A 19,486-nucleotide genomic window follows, 5' to 3' on the forward strand; every position below is an offset into this window, starting at 1 on the left:
AGAGTTCCTTTCACTGGAACTAAGGGGCTCCCTCAAACCCCTCAAAAACAATAATCCTGCCTCCGCCAAACTTTATACTTTATACTTGGCACAAAGTAAACCCAAACGCCAAACCCAGACTCGTCCATTGGACTCGTCCACAGAACACGACTCTGTTCCTCTAGAGTGCAGTGGCGCCGTGCTTTACACAACTGCATCCGACACTTTGCATTGCGCTTGGCGGTGTAAGACTTGGATGCGGCTACTTTCATGATGCATAACCGTTTCCATCAAGCTCTCTACACACTGTTCTTCTGCTAATCTGAAGGACACAAGTTTTTACAATAGAGCATAAGAATGCTGAAATATTTTAAAGTGAATTATTTTAAAAAAAAGACCTCCATCTTTTCACTCTTGGACTTATTAAGATTGGCTTTGTATGATTCACCATTCAAAATAATCCTCATTTATCTTATTTATCCTCCGCAGCACAACCCTCTTCTGATTGGCTGTCCCTGACACACAGTAGGTTTGAATGTAGATGAGTAAGGCTCCTCTGCGCTGTATCTGATGCCGGTGGTATAGTTGCTGCATCTGCTAGTTTATAGAGGGTCTTTCGTCCTTCACGTTTCATGAGATGCTCTGTAGAGAAGTGTCCATGTGACCTGCAGTTTTTTGCAACCAGTGTGCCAAAATTCGCATGAATGCTTCAGATGGATTCCAAGAGGACTTGGGGAAAAAAATAGAACAGGAAGGACTACTCATCCATGGTGTCCACAGCTGTCCATGTGCATCTCCACAAGCAAGTATAATCCTGGACTGAGATGGTGGTACTGAGCACATCCACTCTCACTGACACTGACATCAGATCCAGGAGTTTAAAAAAACTGTCCAAACAGCGCTCTTATACACGTCTGGAGCCGGAGCTTTTGGATTATTTGTAGATGCATCCCCCTGATTTTTGGAAACTATGGCCATGTTTATTAAGCGCGAGGTGGAGCACAACAAGTCCACAAGTCTGTGTGCAAACATACAGACTTCTTTAGGCAAATCAATAGTTGGCCCAGTCATTTTGGCCCACTTTACCAAAATGACTGTTTTCCTTACCAATATTCGGCGGACTCCCGTAGATAACAGGTGGCTCCGGTGGACGTCCACAGTGCAGCGCAGCCAGCGCTGAGCCTTTCCACACAACATGTTTGCAACCTGGAATTTACACACAGCACAGATGCATAAGCACATGCACAGCTATAGTTAAGTGTGTGTTGTGCATGTTGATCTGGATGTATGCAGTCATATTTGCATAACCACGCAAATGTATACATTCACTCCATGTCTTGGTAAGTCAGCACTTACACGCAGGAAGACACAGGCATTGAGCGAGTGGGTGTTTTTGCACGTGTGTATATTTAAGTATGCAAATGCACTGCACGTGAACTCACTCTTAGCGGTGCGGAGAAGATTCTGTCTGCCAGCTCCTAGAAGGCTGGTGAGTCCAGGCACACTGGCAGGGACCTCCCTCTCCAGCAGCGGACAAACTCTGGTGCAGACCTGCAGCAGGTGGTCTGGCGTGATGTGCCTGTAGAGCTTTACCTGAACGCAAGCATACACTCAGATTAAATCTGTCTTCAGGCTGGTAAATGACCACAAAAAACAACTACTGCTAGTGGGGGGAGGGTGGTAGAGTTTAAAAAAAGATAAAAAGGAAGCTGAGAGAAATGTGCTCAAAGAGCTTTCCTGCCAAAAGCTGCTGTGTCAAGACATCAAACCCCCACCAGCTGGATGATTTCTGCTGCTCGAACCCGACGACAGTGGTGTGAAAAAGAAAACGTCTCAGTGGAGGTACAAATGGGTTCCACATTACTACGCCAATTTTCACACACAAAAATCTACAAATCTATCGAACACATCAGGGGGTGAAAACATGTCAGAAGGCAAACGGTGGCTGCAAAGTAAAGGGAAATTGAAACTTTAATTTCAAATTCAAGTATTTCCAGCAAACAGAAACACTGAAAAATCCAGGCCACTTCCACAAATGCGGATGCAAGTAAAGGCCCCTCTGCTCTCTGAGTGTGTCAGAGGAAATCACACTAAACCGATAACAGATAAACTAACAGATAAGATCCTCCTTTTTTTAATAAACTGCAGAAATAAAAATACAACCGGACACGTATTTATACACTAAAATGAAAAAGATGAAGGCTTCTAAATGGTGCGGCTCCCAGCAGCATACGCACTACAACAGTGTGGTGTGATGGAGGGGGTGTGGCATGCAACATAAGGATGAAGCACACAGAAACCTACGCTGTTATAAACACACAGCCTCTCTGATTCCACTGACACATGGGGACCCTCCTGCGTGGCCTACTTCTAAAGAAACATGTACGCCTGAATGAGTGGAATGGCACGCACGATACAGCCGGGATGTAAGCGAGACACGGAGGGGAATAAAATAATGCAGCATGCAGCAGTGTGTTTACTTGGAGCAAGCCAGATCGGTTTAAATGTATTCACTCAAATCAGACGTGCAGTCATCGGCTTTGTTTCAGACACGTAAGCCTGAAATTAAACAATTATTCCACTCAGTCACACACACACACACACACACACTTTTTCCATTCCTTTATCTGTCTCTGTGACACACACACACACAATTAATGACCCCTTAATTGCTTTCAACATCCTTGCTGGTTCACAGACGTGATCAGTGTTTCTAAGTACATATCAGCCCCTCTTAGGTACACGCAGACCCACAACTGACACACACACACTAAACTAAGTGATGTGCAATAACAATTTGCTCCATTTTCCTTCCTTCTGAAGGGTAATGGATAACACTCCCCCAGCCACGGCTGCACCATCACAAAGCACATGGCCCCACACCACTACAAGTTACCCTCTATGTAATCATTATTAGTATTGCTATTATTCTTATTATTATTATAAACATCCTGCTTTCCATTCATAGCCCTACAAACATCTTTCACCTCAAGCATCACTGCCTCTGACATAGATTTGCATTCATTAAAGTGTATTATTACTGACAATTAATCCGTTAATAAATGAGTCTAAACACATTTGTGCTGATAACGATGCAGGCTTCCACTTCCACTCAAAAACACGGCCGTATTTCATTGCGCTTCGTCTTCCTGATCAGTTTGAAATGCGACACGAAAGCAATCGAACATCTAATGAATCCGCCTTCGTTAATTAGCCGCAATTAATATCGTTAATTATTACAATATCATTGTTGAGTCCTCAGTGATGCCCAACCCCCTTCTTTAACAGCGTCCCCCCCCCCCCCTAGACATCTAACTACAAACGCCCACAAAAAAATAATAAATAATCATAAATAAATAAATAAATCCAGCCGATATCCTGCCCTCCTGCCTCTAACCTCCCTGCTTCCGCTTGGTCTAATAATTAAAACCCCTCCGCAGTATTTTTTTAATACGGGAAATTATGCACAATAGACTGGAGGCAGGCTGAAAGACTGGGGACGGGAGGAGGAGGAACGGAGAGCCCAGCGAGCCAAGCAGGAAGAGAGAAGAAAAAAACACACACACACTCATACGAGCGGGCAGAACGACGCTGTCAATAATTTCTTAAACCTATACATTTACATGGCGATCAAGCTGCACTTTACGCCATCTAGTTCCGTGTGTGCTTTGGGACGTGAAGACGGAAATCGTCCCCCACAAACATTATCTCGTAGATTAACCAGGTCGCTGTTTTTTAAAATCAGTATTAAAATAAAACTTTTAAAATAACACAAAAAGGGAAAAGAAAAAAAAGATAACGGGGAGTGCGCGCTTTTAGCAGGTCTGACTCGGAAACAAATATGTAAGAGGATGGTGAATTCACTCCACGCCCCCATGCGTAAAAACGCCGCTTTCAGGCGAAAGCCCCGTTTGTTTACATGACAATTAAGCGCTCCAATTAATAGCGCGATTATAATACATCAAGCTGAACGTTACCTCGCATCTTCACACCGACTGATCCTTCCTCTGCTTTTCCGTCCGAGCTCGCACCAAAACAACCCTCTCCCCAAAAAATAAAAAATAACCACTCCACAACAACCTCAAAGAACAGGGGGCGAGCCGTGTCTCCGGCTATACTGACTATACTCTTTATATTCCCCACGAATAAAAAAAAAAGTCCTGTTTTCTAACTCTTGTGCCCCCCTGTGTGTTTTCAACCCATGCACACAAATTATGGTTCTTGCAGGACAAGAGCGCCTCCATCTCTCTCTCTCTCTCTCCTAGAGGCTCGTGGCGCAGGGAGTCCCTCCTCCGGATCCTGGCGCTCCTACACCACAACACTCATGACGTATCAACATTTCACACACATTTTTCACCAACAACTCTCGCAACCTTTTGGACATGCATGGACACCAAACTCGCACACCGTGGCGCACACAAGGTTGGGACCCGAGCCCCTTGTAAGTGCTCCAAAAAGAGCAGCTTCCCTCCCCCTAAAGCCTGCAGCCGACTCGCCCTGCAAAGTCCTTCTTCAGTTTGTGCTCCACCACCTGATTTAAAAATTGCGGGAAATTCAATTTTTATTTTGCTCTCTAAAAACTTTTTCCTCAGTTATACAGCACCCTTACCAAATTTTCGTACGTCCCGGGGTGTTCCTGCCCCGTCCAGTCCAGCCTTTTGGGCAGCAGCTGAGGTGGAAAAACAGTGTGGACCGTGATCACCCAGTTTATAGACGTTACAGGTGATGTTTTAAAACAGTAAATGGTAAATCAGAGTCAAAGCAACATCACAAAGTACAGTGCAGAGAGAAGCATCTCTCTCGTGCTGCTGACTGCTTACCTCCTTCTCCTCCACCTCCCTTATCAGGGTCTGAAAATAGCATAAAAATACAGAATTACACCTCGTGACAATTGCCGACATATTATAAATTCTCCTAAAATGCGAAAACACCAACCTCGGCTGCTTTTTGACACGGTCCAGCTTCTAGAAATCGGGCTATTAGGAAGTACAGTTCTGGTATGGTTGGAGGGGGAGAAGAGGACGGGAGCTGCGTTAGAAGAGGGCACCGAGGAAATTGGGGGGATATTACAACGACCGTGACATAGTTTCCGATCTCCTTTACTCACCAGAAGTCAACTGCGCGATGTGTGTACTGTCTGAAGCCATTTTGGTGTTGTTTGCCAGGGCAGCGCCAGAGCCTGTGTGGTGGGTCTAGGTGGCTGCCCTGTAGCTGTCACTGTTTATCCACCAGGAAGAGGCTGCCTCCATTCAGCTTCGCTCGCACGAAGTCCCGGCTGCGGGAGTATACCTCCGCGGAGCGATAATTAGTGCGCGCTGAAGGCTTCACCCCGCCAAACACCGCCTTCCTTTAACAAAGACCGAATGGCTAAATTGTGGCTGTACTGAGCGCCGGCTGGGGCGAATTTCACTTACGACCGGTTTGCCGTGGAGGCATGTTTGTTTTAATCCCCCTCCCCCTCAAAGGAAAAAGCGCAAGCCCTCTGCGGAAGAATACAGGCGCTGTGGCTCACGTGCGCCGCCGTCGAGGGGAGGTAGAAATGGCAGCCTGCTAAAGGAGAGGACACATTGCTGCAGAATGGCTGTTATTTTGTAACTAGACGGCATTTATCACATTTTTATTCATTAGAGTCCATTCCTCTGTCATTTAGTGTCTATTGCGGATTACCACAGCCTAATTCTTGCCATATTTATTTTCTGTATATTCGTAGCTGGCGGGTTCAGAACATGGCTCCCGTGTTTGAGAGGGATTTACAGGCGAGCAAACGTTTCAGCTTAGTTTATCATTATTATTTTTTTATTATCAAACACCACAGCTAGCCTGTTCTCTTATCAGCTCTCCGTGTTCTTGCTGCTGGTCTCGCTTGTCGTAACTTTGTCGCTATTGTGTAATAAGATGTCCTAGCTAACACACCCACTCTCTCAGGGAGCCGTTTGGTGGGGAAGTCGTCCATTTCTCTTCCAAATACTACCAGGCAATAAAATGGGGGAAGGGTTGGAGAAGGGGAATGCAGCTTAATGAATGAAACCCCGTGAGTTACAGCAATTTAGTGGCAACTGAGACACTGAGACAAGGCACACACATCAAGGGGGGTTATCAAGGAAATGCATGACAGGATGCCTCGGTGACAGCTGTGAATGAAAAAAAAAGGAACAGCAACTCTTTGGTGTTAATTTTTACTTTTTAAAGTAAACTCACAATAATATGTGTGCAAGGGACGTGCATTATAGTTTTATTAAAAGCCACGTCACCAATGACAAACAACCCCTCCTGGTCTAATCTTATTTCCCACATTTAATGTTTACTGCTGCAAGTAAGACACAAATGAAAGTGAAGGTAAATACACACCACACGTGTTTCAGATCATTTTACAACAGTTTGGAGTTTTCTTTTTCGAAATATTTTGCCACATATCTTCTGGTTTTTTTCTCTTTTCACTCATATCTATAGCTTACATGTGTGAAGTTGCCTATGTGGTACAATTGAGCTAAATTGAAATATTCACACCCACTTACAGTTGCATATAATTCAGTCTACCTGCACAAATGATTAACACTAGTACAGAAACATATCACCTCTACATTTTAATTTCTTCTTTATAAACTATTTCAAATCTAACACATCAACAGTGCATCTGGGAAGATGCTATAAGGCTTCGTGCTTCTAAGAGTCAACTTAATTTTTTTGTCTATTTTAAAGAGAGTAATGCCATTCTATTTGTAAAACTAACAAGGTGTAACTCAAATAAAATCAAGTGTAACGCACACAAATTAGGTCTGTATCGACACTTTCCACAACTTTGTCATTTATGTTGCATCGTTAGGCAATTATGGGTTCATTTTGTCAACGTTAAACACAAATAATACAACATTTATAGGCTGCCAGATGGACAGGAACTCAACAGAGAGTGTTCTCATCACCAGTGGCTACACCACCTACCATTATTCCATGTCAAAAGCGTTCTGGCAGATAGGTGGGTGGACGATTACTCTGAGAGGAACAAGCAATATTTGAGCTTTTCAAAAATCCACTTTAGTATTCTGACCCTCCCCTGACAGAGTTTTCGATCTTCTCTTCCAAATGTGCGCATCGTATCAGGCCAGATTAAACTGTCCATCCGTGGACTTCACTGATTGGGTGTAATTTGACCAACAAATTCTGTATATATTTTTTAAAGCACAGAAAAAAAGTTAAAATAATACTTAAAATATTTAGATGATCAGTTATGGGTTTTTCAGCCTAATCATTAACTTGTATTTTACCGGTTGACCTGAACTCTTATGACTAAGTTTATTGTGTGGGCTGACACCACCACAAGGAGGCAACCTCACCATGTGTCACTTTACGGGCCTAAGAGGAGTCAAAGGTTATGAAAAGATGCAATCAGTTACAGGTTTTCTTTTACTATAAATAGCTCACTGATAAATACTAATCACATTAAAAAAGAGATCTGAAATGGTTTGAGGTTATCTTGACAACAGTCCACACAGAGATACTTGTTTATCCACACCCTTGCAAATCCACACCCTTTACTAAACTTTGCCAGATAGCTTAAAAATCCTGTGAGGTGTGGAAAATTACTTGGCTTCAACACTCTTTCCCTGCTAGAGACAATCATCAGACAATCAGGACTCTGATGTCTTCACTAGTTAGAAAATAGAAGTTTCAGCTAAGTACTTTTGCAGCCACGTAACCTTTCTCATATCTTTAGTCTGGATTCAATGGTCTGCTCTGTGGGTTAATACAATGGCTCTTTTTTAAGTGTCATGATCAAGGTTAAGTAAAAGTAGGTGTGATAAAACATTTTAGTTAACCCCAATGAAAATAATTTTAAATAATTAAAAAAAAAAACGTGAAAATAAATATTATAGTGGTCAAATCTTTCACTACTTTTGTTGAGACTTGTCATGTTTACAATACTGTGACTCTGCTACGTTCACAGAGGGTTGTGTTTGCATTGCTACACTTTTTCTGAATTTCTGAAATTGTCTCACTTTCAAATTCCCTGCATATTTGAGTAAATAAAGATGCTACAGCTGACAATGAAACGAATAAAACCACCTGAAACATGAGTAAAAAAAAAGGTAAATAAAAAATTTAAAAGTAATAACAAAATATAAAACTAGATCACTAAGAGTGATTGAGTGGTTTGCACCATAACCTTGCATCTAGGAGCTCCTGGGCTGATGTGCCCTGCTTTTGGCCCCATGACAGCTGGGATACATTGAAAATAAAATTCTGGTCAAAATGCTTTAACTAATTTAATCACATGTAAATTATCCACATAATTTTATATAATGTAAAATGATAAATTAATCAAATCTGCTCAAAAGAGATTTACTTGATTGGTATACATTCAGCTTCTACAGCTCTTTAGTGTTTCGGGTTCTCTGTCCTGTGTTTGTCTTTTATGTTTGCGATTATTTTAGAGCACTTTGGTCAGCCCTGCTGTTTTTTAAAGCACTTTATAAATAAAGTGGTATGGTTAGGTAAGCATTTGAATAAATCAAACCTTTTATTGTATATATTTCAGTTTCATTTTATTCAAAATGATTGTTTCATGTTTACTGAAGGTGAAAAATCATTTTTTGGGAGTTGGCAGCGCAACCCTAAACTGGTTAAGTGGTTAAGAAAATAGATACATTGTTGTTTAACAATGTATTAAATGAACTTGTAAATTAAATGTGACCAAAAAAGGACACTAGAAGGACATATTTGCACAGAGTTGGAACTTTCTGATACATTGCACCCATTGATTCTTTGTGGGCAAGTGCGCTGATCAAACTCCTTTCTGTGTCTTAAGTAATTTTATGTATATTTTTAACCCTGGAAAACCCGTGGGGTCAAATATGACCCCATGGTTTCCCTAGTAAACCAATGGGGTCGGATCTGACCCCATGGGTTCTCCAGGGTTAAATGAACCTTTTGAAAAACCTGGAGGTCCCACTGCAGCACACCAAAGTACCTATAGGGGTAACACTGGGTTAAAAGGTGTTTCCCACTTAAACACATTATAGCAATATTTGTGTTTTACAGCATCCAACAGCTGAATGGTGATAAAAAGGCATCATGTTGTTGACCGAGGCTCATCTCAGTACAGTTTTGTCTCAGTATGTGGCAGTACCTGCACAGCCATCATTTCACCTCTACATGCTAGAGGGAGGAACAGGCTATAGGCCCACAAGTGTGAGTGACAGGTTGTCCTGCAATGGAGAGACCCAACACTTTCACTGGTCCCACCACTCTGGCAAATGCTGACCTTTCACTTCCTGACGCAGCAGTTGTATTTAACACAGCCACGTGCCCCTGGCAACCTCACACACATGCACACAAAAGTGTACACAGACACAGAGTGGCAGCTTTGTGTTGGTTAAAAAGTACTTGTAAAACCTGAACACAGAGAGGGAAAGCAGCCTGTGTGCAGGCATACAGTTAAAATACAGCCTACTAGTGTCTGGGGAAGAACAAAACATGGCATTGCTGTCCAAATGCAGAACCTATTTCACAACGTTTTTATTTACCAACGAGTGAAGAGACACTAAAAAAAGAGTCCCACGAGACATCAACTTTTTCTTTTATTTCAAAATATTCTCCCAACAGGATGAAACTCAGAGAAGCCCAGAGGGTCCAAAGCCAATAGAGCCGTCTAGAACAGAAGCACCACTCATTATTGCTATGTCACTCTGCTGCAGGACAAGGTGTTCAGGGGAGAGAGAAAAAGAAAGAAAGAAAGGAAAGGAAAGGGGGAGGAAACAAAGTCAAGCACAGAGACTCACAAACACATTCACTCCAGTATACACATACAAAAGGAGCTATGTGAAACACAGTGGTGGTGACTAAAAAGTAAGATTTTTAAAAAGCTGCAGATGTTCTCCATGGTGACTGTGGAACTGGTTTCTTGTGGCTCTGCAACCAAACTGTTGATATGCTCACCTTAGCCGTAAGGGGGTTACATCATGGTGTGACCATCATCCGATTGCAGGCAAAGTGCCAGTAAGTGATGTATTATAGAGAAGCATAACTACGAATGAAGGTAGAGCCGGTTTATAGATTTAAAAAAAAGTCTTGTTTACAGCTCCTCTTGGGCAAAACAAAGAACATCTGCAGCTGTCTGATAAAACCACTTCATTCTGCCTTTCTGCTTCTAAGAGGCATACAGTATAGCAATACAGAATGCTGGGGGGAGGAGGAGAATGGAGCAAAAACAGGAGGTGGGGGAAGGAGTGTGAAGATACGGGAGGTGGGGCTGCTGGTTGTCCATCTCTACTATCACAAGTCTAAAAAAAATTCAGCATGGTACAAAATCGTCAGTAAAAAAAGATGCTTTGCTGCCATGGAGTCAGAGGGGGCGAGTCGATGGACGCGCCCGTGCCTTTACGCCTTCTCCTCGGTCGCCTCTTCTGCTGCTTCAGTTACCTGGAGGTGAAAAACACACATGCAGGTGTAGCCATTATTTACCCCAGGAGACGTAAGAGGGCCAATGAGGTACACGGAGGGGAAAACCCAACCAGTAAGTTGTGGTAACCAACCCTTCAAACAGTGTAGATCCAAACTTATTTTGCATAAAGATCACTTAATGTTTTGGTTTATTGTCTGTAGAGTAAAAGGCTTTCCAAATGAGTTATCTGGATGGTTTTGCTAACAACTACAGGGAGTTATAGGGATGCTTGTCTGTGTAGAAATTCTAGGCTTATAAATCTTTTAAAAGTTGAGCTAATGTGTTTTTTCACATCTTTATTAGATAGTTTTCACTGAAGCAGGTAGGACATGCACCAAAGCGGCTCGGGTCAAAAGCAAACCTATTTCGATGCCGCTTTGGCCTGGCAGCCACCCCAACCACTGAGCTAAATTAGCACCTGATTTATTTCACTTTTGTCGTATTGTTTCCTCGTTTTCTGCTGGGGATGCCAATAACTAGTTTCTATTTTAGTCTTCTTGCATTTTGTCATACTGTCTGTAAACATTGAGTGTAACAAAGGATAAACATCAGGTCACATCTTGGGTGTGAGACTGCGCTAAGTCTGTAAAATAAAAGCTATATAAATGTCATATTTTTAAACTCTTACCTAGAAGTCTTGTTTGATTCTTTACATTCAGTCTAGCGCATGTCTTTTTTAGGTCTTTACCAGTCTATCAGCATAGACATTTATGACAACCAATAAATGAAAATTTAAAAAGTAAAGAACAGACGGCAGGAACACGGTTTGCCCAGCTATTAGCACTCTGCAACTGCCAAGTTGGCAACAAATGTTTGGAACCCCACAAACACAACAAACGGCAGAGTTGAGCAGAGTGTAAATGAGTAAATAAATAACTACAGATAAGGGGTGGGTGATATTTCCTCAAAATTTCAAGAAAATCTATAATTATGATACTTCTGACGATAGAGAAAAAACAATACTGAACTACATTTTATTGATGCTTGCAGACAGCTGCGTTTCTACATTTTCCATCCTTTGTATCCAATGAGAAGTTGGCACTGATGGCACACTTCCTAGTTTGAAGTATTTAAACAAGGTGCCTAAGTAGTTTCCTCACCGGACATTTTAAGTATAAAATAATTGCGTAACGCTTTACTTTAACAATAACTAAAAATAAATTACATAATAAAAATGTAAAATATTTTCTCTATTGCCTAGCTCCATCCAAAGTTGTCAAGATTCACCTGAACACACCAACAAGATATTTCTATGGGCATTCAGACTTTAAAGGGGTTTAAACACATCCACTTTGCAGCTTTGAACTTTTCATGACATCTCCCAACAAAGGTGCATATGAGTACACAAACTCACAAACTGCTCTATCCAGGCAGAACATCACCTTAAACCACATGGAGTATTTCTGGTAGGGTAGATGCATCTGAAGCTGACTGTTTCCTGCTGTGGTTTACATGTCAGAAAGAAGAACTGTCAGAAATATCCCAGCCTGATTCTTCCCATTGTTCATGTGTAAAAATGGCTTATGCTAAGCTAAGCCTGGCTTCATTTGTACTGTACAGACACACAGAGAAAGTGCGATATTTTTTTTTTTCATAAGGTAAAAGCAACCTATTTATCCAAATGTCAGGCTCTTTCTTTAATGGCTCAATTCATTTCCCCAACAAAACACCACATTTACTCACTTACTGCCAGCAGTGGCTGATTTCTATTTATGGACCTCTCAAACCTCCAGTAAATAAAAGCAGAACTATCAGTACTGCGATTCGACCGAAGTCAACCTTCAATAAGAAATTTACAAAGTCAGGCAGGTCGGTGTTCATGAGTTTCAAGGTAACATATGACCTCATTTGCCAATGAGGAGCTTCAAGCTGTTAGCTCAACTCATCACTCGTTTTTTTCAAGCTAAAATTTTGCAGCGGCACAATTATTTTATCTTACTTACTTTTTACATTCTCTCCTGACTTAGCAATAATTTTGTTGCGATCTCCTCTGAGAGCTAAGTTCAGCACAGCCAGGTTTTCTTTGTGTTAGTTGGTTTGACCAAACCTAACACCCTCAGAGGCAACAGGTACCACAATAGTGGTTAAGAACTTTTGTTGTTAACCCAGGCACATCAGACAAGTCAGTTGACTGAGCACCAATTATAAAACAGTGCAATGCAACACTGTACCAAACAAGACGACAGTGGTGCTGAGAAAAAGGATAATTTTGGGAATCTGTGATCATCACAAGCGCACAGAGCAGAAACATAATCATACCTGGCACTCTCGCTGTGCTGTTGTTGGTTAGAAACGTAACAACTGCGCATCACAGCTCTGATGTTTTTAAATGAATACTTTTAAACAAAGGTCAGGGTACAGTCTGTTCAGTCTGTGCCATAACCTAATGAAGAAGATATGAAAATCACTTTATATCAAAATCAAATTTACTGTATTCATCTAAAACTGTCAATAAACAACCTGCAAATGTACTGATTTGTTATAGTTTTGTATTTTGTATATTACTTTTTATTTTTATTTCATTATGATTTGTAATTTAGCTGAAGTTTCCAGAGTGCATTCTTTTTTTTTTTGTTTCAGTTGAGTTTTTAATGCTTTGTTTTAGTTTAATTTTTGTTAATTAAGTTGGAGTGTCTTAAATTTCTATTATTATTATTTTATGTTTTGACTCACAGTCTTGTGGACATCCAGTAAACATGTTCATCAAAGCCTCGTCAGGTGAGTTGTAATAATATTTTTGCTAAAGAAACAAATACTACATTTAAGAATATTTTCTCTATATTTTTTTGTTAGTTTTCCAACTTTACAAAATTTAGTTTTCATTATTTTTAATTTTTGAATTTTTTTGGTCAACTAAAATGTTTTTTAACGTCTACATTAGTTTTAATTAGTTATAATCATTTTGGAAATGCAGTTGATCGGTTTTCTCACCTGGGTTCTAGTTGCAGCACAAAGAAGAATTAGCAGCAGGTTAGAGCCAAGCATAAAAACATTCATACATTTTATGCATCACCAGCTGAATGCATGCAAACTCCAGTTTGGGCTGCTGAAGCTGAGCTTCATGGTGGTGTTAGTAAGATATTGCTCAACAGGTTGCATACAAAATATATTCGTCAAGCAGATATTTGTACTTAGAAGTGTACCGAAAATCTGAACGTAAAGCTTATGAGTTTAGAAAAAGCAAACACGGTAATGTTGCCGAGTAAAAAGAAAGTCACTAGTGACACAGAAAACTCTGCCTAAAAGCTAAACATAGCTCGGTAACCCGTTAATCTCACCTCCCACTACACCCCTCTGGTCAATAGTGGAGTCAGCTGTTCATGAACCAGAGCACATTTCACATTGCAGCTCTGTGAGCAGCAGCTAACCTTCCTGCTAATGGAAAAAGTTGTGTCAGACCCACTTCACTGCACACAGAGAGCAAGTGGGACATCCTTACTTCTTCATTGTGTTTCCCAAACACTCTAATAAACACAGCACTGCAAAGCACAGCGAGTAAATGTTTTCCCTGTTAACGCAGACGTGACTATTAGCAGCACGTTAGTGTCCAAGCACACATACCAAAGACCAGTTAGAGACACTCAACCATACCCTTAACTCTGACTGTCTCACTCTGTCCTCTCACTGACATCATGGAGGGAGCCGTGCTTCTGATGGAAGACACACTGACAGACGGACGAGACACATAGATCTGTGTGTGTGTGTTTATGTGTGAGGGTATATCCATGTGAGCAAAAACAGACGTGTGGCGTATTTGTTGTAATTAATGTTCGTTTGTACACAAATTGACAGGATAAGGAAATAAAGATTATTATTTTTAGAACTGAATATAATTTTCCTACATTTTATTTAAAAATTACATCATGTTTTTATTTTCCCCTCCTCATACCTCATTGGCCTTGGTGTCTCCATTCTGGGCAGGACCGTCTTCCTTCTTCCCCTTAGCGCCACCTTTCTTTGCCTTTGCCCCCTTATCATCTACCACCTTCTGCACAGAACAAGTGAGAATAACATAATGTGCATATAATGATAATTATAGTAACATTTTCTAAATCAGCATTGCAAAAGCTTCACAAGGGCAGCAAAGAGTCAATACACAGTGGTTACAGTTAAAAAAATCAAACTTGACTAAAACCAGGAAAGGACTTCTCTATTTTATATTGTATCTTAAAGGAAATAAGTGGTTCAGAAAATGACCTTTCCAGAGCTTTGGGGTGTTAATGCTCTATCCCCTTCCGGCTACAGCCAGGCCCCTGGAGGACACAAAGGATCTGCCCAAGGATCTCAAGGCAAGTACTAAGATGTCAGCTCAGAGCAAGGCCGTGAAGTAACCAATATAATCTTCCAGAATATACTGGGAGTTAATATAAATAAGGCTAAAACTAGAGTGATGTGATTCTGTAAAAACTCAGTAACAGTACAGTAATGTACACAAGTCTTGAGCTACCCCCCATTTCTTTGTTTTCAAGTAAAAATAGCCTGAGTTATTGCATACATACTCATCACAGTTAAGCCTGCTTTCAGTTTGTGTTTTGTTTTTCCAATCCAGCAGCTTTGGACAGTCATATAAACTAATACTAAAAGGCAGCCAATTTCCTCAGATTTTTGCAAATTATTACAAATAATTTAGTGTGTGTTTGTGTGTGTGTAATCTGTTTCACCTTGACGACAGTTTTCTTGGGCTTGGCCTCAGGCTTGGGTGGAGCAGGTCTCTGAAAATTACAATAAATAAATAAATCCTGTCAGAACTAATTCATGGTTCAGAGTTTATGAAGACATGTTGCTCTTATCTATATTATCTAGAGTTATCTTTTCTCTTTACTCTTTGAAAGCAGTTTCAGCTACTTTGCTGTACAGAGTTATTCACTGAGATTAACCCAAAGCCTGCTGACTGAAATGTCTGCACTTGATCTTCCTGTAGCCCAAATATTGATAATGATTAAGTACTTGCACCATATTTCATAACCCATGGGCTTTCATCATATTCCCATGGGTTTTAAATATCAGATGTGGGCTGACCTAAGACCACTGTGCAATGATTTTATCAGATGGGAGCAAAGATTCTGGCCATTTTTTTAGGCTGCTGCGTGTGGACCATGTTACCCTGAAGCCACAAGCTACAGTAACGCTGCTGTGATCAAATGAAATCATGTGATTTATTCTCACAATATCTCTGTTTTGCTCAAGAAATGTCTGACACAGCACATGTGATCTAAAATAAAAAGGCTTGAATTAAGACAAACTGTGCTGAAGAGGGTCAATCCTGCTAGTAACAAATTGCCTAAAGATACAATTTAAAAAGTAAACCTACAGCTAAGAAATTGCTTGCTAGAGTGACTTAGAGTTGAAAATAAAAGGATAAGAGGCACTTTAACTGTAGCTAAACCTCAGTCTACTTGGCGTTAGCTTGAACGAGGCACGCACAGCTTGTAGTGTAGACAAACCAACCTTGTGGCTACACAGACATGGTATCGCATGCCCTTTAAAAAAAAGAAAAAAAAAAAGAACTTACACCATACATTTTTTTGGTGCAAGTAGTTAATTTGTACCTTTGGACAAGCCTAGGTAGCATAAAGACTGGCTACCAGTCTTTATGCTAAGCTAAGCCAAGCTAACTGCTAGCATATCTAGCATACAGAAATGAGAGATGAAAGTGATAAAGATTTCCCATGAAACCCTTAGCAAGAATTACATAGGCTCAAAATGTCAAACTAATGTTTAAATCAAGGGTGTCAAACTTACAGAGAAGAACCAGCCCCTCAAAAGCTATTAAATGACTGCGTAAAGTGTGAAAGAGGCAGAGAATGCATTAATAACTCAGGTTTTTTTCTCTTTTTTCTTGGTGCTGAGAAACTTTTCAAAGCCAAAAAGTATGTCTAGATGTTGACAGGTTGCTTGAATCAGAAAGAATTAAATTGTGGCCTTTAACGATCAACTGCTATCTACAAATTGTGTTGCACATGTAATTAGAGGAGACTGACTACATATGCCAAAAAGAGATTTTGTTCAAATGAAAGAATTAAAGACAATTCAGGCTGTTCTTCGCCAGTTTGATACCCATGATTTCAATAGCACATGCAAATAGACGGGGTAAAAAGACCCAGCACCGGTGGATTTAACATGCAAAGTACGCACACACAAACACAATGACTGCACAGCAGGGCTGCTAGACCACATAAAAATAACACTATATTTCAGATAACATTGTTTTAAAATGCCATTCACAATCAATAGCTTAATACAAATTAGGCATAACGTCATCAAGGAAAATACTTATTTTCATCCACATGATTACAGAATTTATAACACCACTGGTGGCAGTCATGCAGCCCTGAACATCAACATGTTGTGCAACATACAACACTGAGAATGGGCAAAGACAACAGAGAGTAGACATGCATACCAAGCCAGGAGCCAGTCCTCTGGGAGCACATTTATGGAGCTCTTTTAATTGGCGATTGCCTTGATGAAATCCATAAAGGTCGAGAGGACTTTACTCAGAGCCTTGGTAATGTGACATGTTTTAGCCCGGCGGGATGAGGGGTTGACACTGAGAGGAAAGAGTGGACAGTGACAGAGGTGAAGACAGAGAGAGGGGAGAGTGAAACTTACCGCTGACAATCTCTCTGACCTTCTGGTGGGCTACCGGAGCAACAAATGATCAACAAGAGAGAGATAGCGAGGGAGAGACAGTGACAGAGAGAGAGAGAAAGAGATATCAGTTGTACCTTTGCCAACTGCTCTCGAGACGATCTACTTGGTGACTGTTACACGTGTCCTAATCATTAACTCCTCATGTGAGTATTCTTTCACTCATACACACTCCACACAGCACGCGGAAACACTGCCACGCACACACACACAGCACACACACTCACAAAGCGTCTACCTGTTTTGTGACTTTGGGGGGCTCCTTGCCCTCAGGAGCCTCTGGGGACTACAGGAAATAAAATGAACATATAAAAAAAGTTCAAATTTAATTTTTCTCATGCACAAGTGAATTATCTCTGTGAACCAAAACAGATTCCAGGATGTCTTAATGGAAATATCACTTACTACTCATGGTATAACACATCTGTAACAATAGCTGAAACAATTAGCATGTTTTTGATTAATCCTCAGATATTATTTACATCATAATATTTGAGGATTTTATGATGGAGGAAGGTTTTTCTCATTCTGGCCGAATCACAAAAAGAATGTAATCACAATTAAATTTAATCCTTCTTAAGAAAAGGATTAAAATAATTTCCCCCAGAAATCAATGGTCTTTAAAAAAAAAATAAAACCACTGTTTAATGTTTCACATAATCAAAGCACAATTTCCATCACACGTGACCAAAATTCTCCACAGATGCAAATCACATTATGTGATGATGATATATGATGATGCCACAATCTCTCTGGTTAATTCCATTCTTTTAATGGAGGCATCTTGCTTACGTGCAAAAAAAAAGAAAAAAAAAAGAATAATGGACCATAAACATCGATTCACTCGGGGGAGGGCGCTTATTAACTAACAACACGGGCGTCATTTGTTGCTCCTAATGGACACCGTATTTCCCGGCTCCAGGTAGGCAGGGACGGCGCACGAGAGAAGTGCGCCCACTCCCACCATGAAAAAAAAACCCGAAAAAAAAATATTGGTTTAGCTCGCAGGTTGACATTCACATTATTTGCATCATTTGCATGTGGCCGACCTCCGCCCCTAGAGGCCCCCCATTCTCTGTCCTCAAAGGCGAATCTGCGAGGACAATAGCCGTTTTTTTAGGTGACAGAAAAGCCAATTTCCATGTATGCGCTGATACAATGCACAGGAGCTTGTCGTGCAGTCCTGTTCAGATAAGAGCCACGGCCTCTTTTCACACAGCGGCGATTGTCCCTGATCCTTCCCCCCCTTTATTCCTTTCTCTTCATGGGGCTAAGGGCTCGTTCGTTCTGCGTGGCGCCTGCCATATTCATCACCACCCGGAGAACCAAAATTAGACAGGGAGGTGGAGGGCTTTTATTTTATTTGTTTATTAAATATTACATATATCACGCATTATTAGGAATCTACATGAGTAGATGAGAGAATCTATATGAGTGAAATGCGCCCAGAAGAATGATCACAGCGCACGTCTCCAACAGGATTTACGCGTCCATCCATCCAGCGGCTCTAACATTCACCGGTGCGCACTGTGGACAGGGAAGTGGCAGGGGGGGGAAAACGACCACAAGAACGGCCATTGGGATGAACACGGGGATTTATAATGAAAAAAGCCCCAAAATGTCGCATATAAAATATCCGTTATTAATAAGTGGGTGTTTAACGCCTACGCGTGAAAGGCTGCAGTCGAAAAGACGTTTCCTCAAACTTTGGCATCACCTCACCTGCCTCGACGTCGCCACAAAATATTATTCCCATTTTTCCTCGATTGCATGAGCTCGAAAAAACTACAGTGAAGTGTGCTGCACGCAGGGACGACACTCACCTTTCTCTTCGGCATTTTATGCGTCAATAATTCTCCACCGAGCAAAATAAAGGTCAAAGCCAAAGGGCCAAGATAGGTGAATTTGAACTACCTCGAAATACGGGATCAATATCTAAGCACCTTCGATAATATGTTGATTATATGCACTCCCCCAAAACTTACACCGTCCGCAGCCATTGGGCAGAGAAGTCAAAATCCACTCCTGTGCTGACTCCCGATTGGATCGTCTCGTCTCTATGTAAATAAGAGGGTCGCGGGCATTGGCCGAAATTTACCAGAGTCTCCCAACGATTGGCTACGCGCTCTTTGTGCGCAGATCCCTCCCGGTGAATCTGGGTAATGTAGGATGGGATAGAGAGAATGTTGTAAATAAAATACAAAGGACCAGAAAAAATGGGCACAATGGCACAATGTCAGCCACAGGCGAGATCCAGAAAAGCTGGAAGGTACTGTGTCTTGTAGGGGTTTCCCTGCTACAGAGAACTAGAGAAATCATACACAACGTTTCTGCAAAAAGGTTGTCACATTCCCTTCAGGAACGCGATGGTCTGTAAAACGATGCAATGGGGGGGGGGGGTGTACTGTGTTAGATTTC

The 19,486-nt window shown here is 41.2% G+C and overlaps 2 protein-coding genes across 9 annotated transcripts in view; both read right to left on the reverse strand.

Annotated features, from left to right (window-relative positions):
• The window catches only part of phip (PHIP subunit of CUL4-Ring ligase complex), a 41,374-nt gene extending 36,006 nt beyond the window's left edge, over nt 1-5,368 (reverse strand). Inside the window, exons 1-6 of the mRNA XM_004542208.6 lie at nt 5,087-5,368; nt 4,915-4,973; nt 4,800-4,829; nt 4,589-4,648; nt 1,422-1,572; nt 1,087-1,185 (exon numbers count right to left, since the gene is read on the reverse strand). Of these exons, the coding sequence (XP_004542265.2) occupies nt 1,087-1,185; nt 1,422-1,572; nt 4,589-4,648; nt 4,800-4,829; nt 4,915-4,973; nt 5,087-5,126 (439 nt within the window). The 5' untranslated portion in view covers nt 5,127-5,368. The remainder of the gene's footprint in view (nt 1-1,086; nt 1,186-1,421; nt 1,573-4,588; nt 4,649-4,799; nt 4,830-4,914; nt 4,974-5,086) is intronic.
• Nucleotides 5,369-9,536: 4,168 nt separating this feature from the next.
• Nucleotides 9,537-19,147, reverse strand: hmgn3 (high mobility group nucleosomal binding domain 3). 8 transcript variants are annotated; one of them, XM_004542198.4, is made up of 7 exons: nt 19,054-19,147; nt 17,307-17,354; nt 17,030-17,059; nt 15,079-15,129; nt 14,307-14,405; nt 14,009-14,108; nt 9,537-10,395 (listed from the first exon to the last, which is right to left on the reverse strand). In XM_004542198.4, the coding sequence occupies exons 1-7, from the start codon at nt 19,066-19,068 to the stop codon at nt 10,388-10,390; spliced, it is 351 nt and encodes a 116-aa protein (XP_004542255.1). In that variant the 5' UTR covers nt 19,069-19,147; the 3' UTR covers nt 9,537-10,387. The 8 variants fall into 8 exon arrangements, with proteins under 8 accessions (XP_004542255.1, XP_012772025.1, XP_004542254.1 ...); XM_012916571.3 differs by lacking the exon at nt 19,054-19,147 and adding an exon at nt 18,892-19,047 and having other exon boundaries at nt 14,307-14,402; XM_004542197.4 differs by lacking the exon at nt 19,054-19,147 and adding an exon at nt 18,892-19,047.
• Nucleotides 19,148-19,486: the final 339 nt, after the last annotated feature.

This window comes from Maylandia zebra, linkage group LG15, assembly GCF_041146795.1.
Source record: "Maylandia zebra isolate NMK-2024a linkage group LG15, Mzebra_GT3a, whole genome shotgun sequence".
In the NCBI taxonomy this organism is placed as follows: domain Eukaryota; kingdom Metazoa; phylum Chordata; class Actinopteri; order Cichliformes; family Cichlidae; genus Maylandia; species Maylandia zebra.

Bases quoted from the DNA above. Each gene is read 5' to 3' on its own strand.
- hmgn3 (XM_004542198.4), bottom strand. The intron at 15,130-17,029 runs GTAAGTTTCACT...TGTAATTTTCAG, and splicing joins GGTCAGAGAGATTGTCAGCG to AGACCTGCTCCACCCAAGCC. The intron at 14,109-14,306 runs GTATGAGGAGGG...ACACACACACAG, and splicing joins GAGACACCAAGGCCAATGAG to ATCTATGTGTCTCGTCCGTC.